We start from the raw sequence: 4,376 nt of genomic DNA on the forward strand, positions 1-4,376 counted from the left end.
GCCCGCCTCGGCCTCCCAGAGTGCTAGGATTACAGGCATGAGCCACTGCGCCCGGCCAGCCACCGCGCCCGGCCTCATTTCTTGTAATTTTTAAAGCATATTTCTCTGAAGAAAATATATAATGCTTACAGTTCCCTAGATTTAAAAAGTTCCTGTTTTTATAGGAAAAGATACAGTTACCAAAGATAATGGTATCCGTCCTTCCTCACTGGAACAGATGGCCAAACTAAAACCTGCATTCATCAAGCCCTATGGCACAGTGACAGCTGCAAATTCTTCTTTCCTGGTAACTGTCAATGCTATTTGTGTTTAGTAGTGACTTTTATATTTCTGTACTCTTGATAGAAAAGCCTGAAATAGATTTTTCGGTGTGTATTATGAATAGAGGCTTAAAAATATAGTTATACATTATAAAGATGATGTTAAAGTGGAATCATTAAAAAAAAAATAGAATCATAGTTTTAAGGCCTTAGAAATCACCTAATCCAGCCACCATTCTGCTACAAATGCCTTCAGGCACTAAGGCAGTCAAAAAATTTTGTTGCCTGTGCTGGGCCCTGGAGATGAAAAGAACGGATAATTGCAATATCGTGAGAAAGTGCTATGATGGCTGTAAGCATAGGCTATTGAAGAAAATAAATAGAGGGCCCCTGACCCAGACAGATGTAGTCAGGGAGGCATCTTTGAAGAGGTATCACCTGAGCAGCAAATCTTGAAGTAAGAGTTAAAGCCAGTTGAAGAAGTGTTGAAAAAAGCATTCTAGGCAAAGGGAATGGCAAATGTAAAATCAAGGAGGTGTGACAGCAAAGGGCCTGTTTGGAGAAAAGCTAGGTTGGAGCATAGGATATGAATTAGGAAGTCACAGAAGATGTGAAAAAGTAGTTAGAAAGAGTAACAGGATACCTTTCTAGCTCTGATTGTTAGAAAATGATGCTTTATACTGACCCAAAAATTATTTTTCTGTAAGCATCATGGAATAAATCTAGCCCTGTTTTTTGTTTTTTTATATTTTTTACTTATGCCCATGTAGCTTGGTATCCTTCTTTGCTTTTTTGACTCCTCAATTAAACATCCCTGTTGATTCCACTGCTGCTCGTTGATTCCACTGCTGCTTGTAAGATGTAGTTACTCACCTTGGATGTAGTCTTCTGGAGATAGGCCAGCTGGTCAATGTTTCTCTTATAGTATAACTCCCCTACCCAGCCATACAGTCTGGAAACATAGGCAGATGTGTGACATACTTGCCCATGCTAAGTGGCTAATGCTTGTTCTCAGTGGGCTAGGGGAAGGGTACCTGGAGTGGTTCCAACAGGATGGTGCACTAAGTGGTGAAGGACTGGTTAGATGATCATTTCCAAAACAAAATGGGATGATAGGGCCATGTGACATGAGCTACACTTGCCAGATCTGAATCCCTTTGATTACTTCTGGGGTTTGCTAAAGGTCCCAGTTTATTAAGTGAGAATCAGAGACACAGATCATAAGCGGCAACACATCACAGATACATGGATTTTCAGAAATGTGTTAATGTACCAATTTGTTCATTTCAATTTTGCAGGATGGCACATTGAACATATTATTAATACAATGTCCATAAATTGCTTATTATGTATCATCATCTGTCTTTTCAGGCTTTATGGCCACCCTGTTGGTGGCTACATAGTCTCTTTAGGGTTGCTAGGTTATAAAAATGTAGCAGAGTGTGGTAGAACTTGTTTGATTTTGTGACCTATACAGAGTAGTTTCCTTTTCTTAGGGATTCTAGATTTTGGAGGTTCTTTTTCTTTTTTGAAGTAATGCTAAAGAGCTTTTTTTCCAGGGGTACTTTTTTTCCCCCCCAACTTGTCTGTTGTCATTGGGGAAGAAATGTATGGGGTATGTCCAAAGAGGGAAGACTGTGGTTCTAATGTTCTCAGCTGCCCAGCTGTTTCTTCTCTTCCCATTGGTTTGCCTGTTATAGAGTTTGTAGGTAGAAGAAAATCTCTTAGAAGCCACGGGAAGGATGCAGCTGAGAAACAGCCCAAAAAATGTAAAAAGAAATTTAATCAATAAGAGGTTTATTTATTTTAGCTCATATTTTGTGTCAAAAGCTGGAAACTCTCGCTTATGTTTGTTATGAGTACATATTTTTAAATTTTGCTCCTTTTGTCCATTTTGATAATGATGATACTCTTTGAAACGGCTTGTCTACCCTCGTCCTCCAGAAGTGAGTCCGTGTGTGTGTTTGAATTGTGATTCAGTGGTGGATATGATGAAGTAAGTGTTGTTGTATAGAATCCCTGTTTAGTAGTTAGTAGACTTAGGAGCAGGACATAGAAGATGGCTGTAGAAGGACCTCCAGACAGGCTAAAGAATTTTAACATTATTGTTCTGGTTAACATTTCAGACTGATGGCGCATCTGCAATGCTGATCATGGCAGAGGAAAAAGCTCTGGCCATGGGTTATAAGCCAAAGGCATATTTGAGGTAAAGTGATGTTCAAGTGAATTGCCTCTGATTTCTTTATTTTATTATTGGAGCTAACCTCTCTATTTTTTTTTTTTTTTTTTTTTTTGAGACAGAGTCTCACTCCTTTTGCCCGGGCTAGAGCGAGTGCTGTGGCGTCAGTCAGCCTAGCTCACAGCAACCTCACACTCCTGGGCTCAAGCAATCCTTCTGCCTCAGCCTCCCGAGTAGCTGGGACTACAGGCATGCGCTGCCATGCCCAGCTAATTTTTTTTTCTATATATTTTTAGTTGTCCGATTAATTTCTTTCTATTTTTGGTAGAGACAGGGTCTTGCTCTTGCTCAGGCTGGTTTCGAACTCCTGAGCTCAAACAATCCTCCCGCCTCGGCCTCCCAGAGTGCTAGGATTACAGGCGTGAGCCACCGCGCCCGGCCTAACCTCTCTATTTTTTACCTAGGGATTTTGTGTATGTGTCTCAGGATCCAAAAGATCAACTTTTACTTGGGTATGTAGCAGTTTATATCCTTGGACTATAATAAGACGTATTTGACTACCCACATTTATTTCACTGAGTTCATAATTGGTTTGTGGGTGGGTTTTTAAAAAATAATAATAATCCTTTATGTTGGACGTAATTTTATAGTTTTGGATTATTTCCCATTTTTTTCTACACGTTTTACTCATTATGTATATATAACTTTGTATTCTTTTTTCATTAAGATGTTATAAGCGATTTTTCATATTGTCACACTCTCCGCTACACAATCTTAATAGCCCATTATAGGAGCCTCCCAGTATTTAGACTGTCCCCCCCTCACAAGGCTCTAGCCTCACTGTCCTCCATTGTGACCTTTCCCCACCTTGCCCTTTGAACTCTGTTCCTCTAGCTTTTTATTTTATTAGCTTGTCCTTGTCCTTCATTGTTTGTTTATTATCTGTTTTCCCTGACTATAGAATATAAACTTAATAAGAGCAGAGGGCATGTCTATCTAGTTCACTATTGTATCCGCAACACTTAATATTTGTATAACAGAATCAATGAGTGAGTGAAGGATATTACAATACCCATATAAAACTCAGTCTGGGGAATATGAAGGAGCTCTTGAGATAAAAATTAAAGTTTTAAGATATTAATTATTTTTTCTTTTCAGACCATCATATGCTACTCCAAAAGTTCTGGAAAAGGCAGGATTGACCATGAATGATATTGATGCTTATGAATTTCACGAAGCTTTCTCAGTAAGTCATTTGAAAGGCACATGTGAAAGGACTACAGTCATAAAAAAAAATGTAGTCCATGTCTGTGGGAGAGAGCAAGACATGGTTTATGATATGAGTAAAATGGGTGAAGCTGTATGTTTTAAGTACTGACTTAGATTGCTGGGAGGGGAAAGAAGAGGGAACCAAGGGCCACACATACGGTGTTGGAAAACATTCCTTCTGGGGCCCTTCAAAAGTGCCAAATCGTTTCTTTGGATAATTTTCACTGAAAACTGATTTAAAGGTTTATTCAACTTTACACAAACCCCTGCCTAAAATAAAGCCTAGAGGAACATTAATAACAATATCCTTATTGAATTATTTTCCCATCTAGGGTCAAATTTTGGCTAATTTTAAAGCCATGGATTCCGATTGGTTTGCACAAAACTACATGGGTAGAAAAACCAAGGTAAGTTTCTGATAAAAAATACATATTTGTATTTCCAAAGCACATTAATATTTGATGCTTAGTTACCTGCCAATAAAAATATGAAGGGGAAAGCTGCTGCTTTTGAAAAATTTTGTTTGCTTCATTAAATATATTTATTTCTTAGTTTAAAAATAGTTCCTGGAAACTCTTTAGCAAAAATAAAAGTAAAATTTTATGTTGTCTTTTGTTCCTCCCATTTTGACATTAGATGAAAGATAAATGGACTCTTATCTTTCACAT

At 38.2% G+C, this 4,376-nt stretch overlaps 1 protein-coding gene across 1 annotated transcript in view; it reads left to right on the forward strand.

The window, feature by feature from the left end:
- Nucleotides 1-4,127, forward strand: part of HADHB (hydroxyacyl-CoA dehydrogenase/3-ketoacyl-CoA thiolase/enoyl-CoA hydratase (trifunctional protein), beta subunit) — a 33,959-nt gene extending 29,832 nt beyond the window's left edge. The window contains exons 7-11 of the mRNA XM_012652408.1: nt 165-286; nt 2,387-2,466; nt 2,904-2,951; nt 3,598-3,685; nt 4,041-4,127. Of these exons, the coding sequence (XP_012507862.1) occupies nt 165-286; nt 2,387-2,466; nt 2,904-2,951; nt 3,598-3,685; nt 4,041-4,127 (425 nt within the window). The remainder of the gene's footprint in view (nt 1-164; nt 287-2,386; nt 2,467-2,903; nt 2,952-3,597; nt 3,686-4,040) is intronic.
- The last annotated feature ends 249 nt before the right edge of the window (nt 4,128-4,376 follow it).

This window comes from Propithecus coquereli, unplaced genomic scaffold (genome assembly GCF_000956105.1).
Source record: "Propithecus coquereli isolate 6110/MARCELLA unplaced genomic scaffold, Pcoq_1.0 Scaffold39, whole genome shotgun sequence".
Taxonomy (NCBI): Eukaryota; Metazoa; Chordata; class Mammalia; order Primates; family Indriidae; genus Propithecus; species Propithecus coquereli.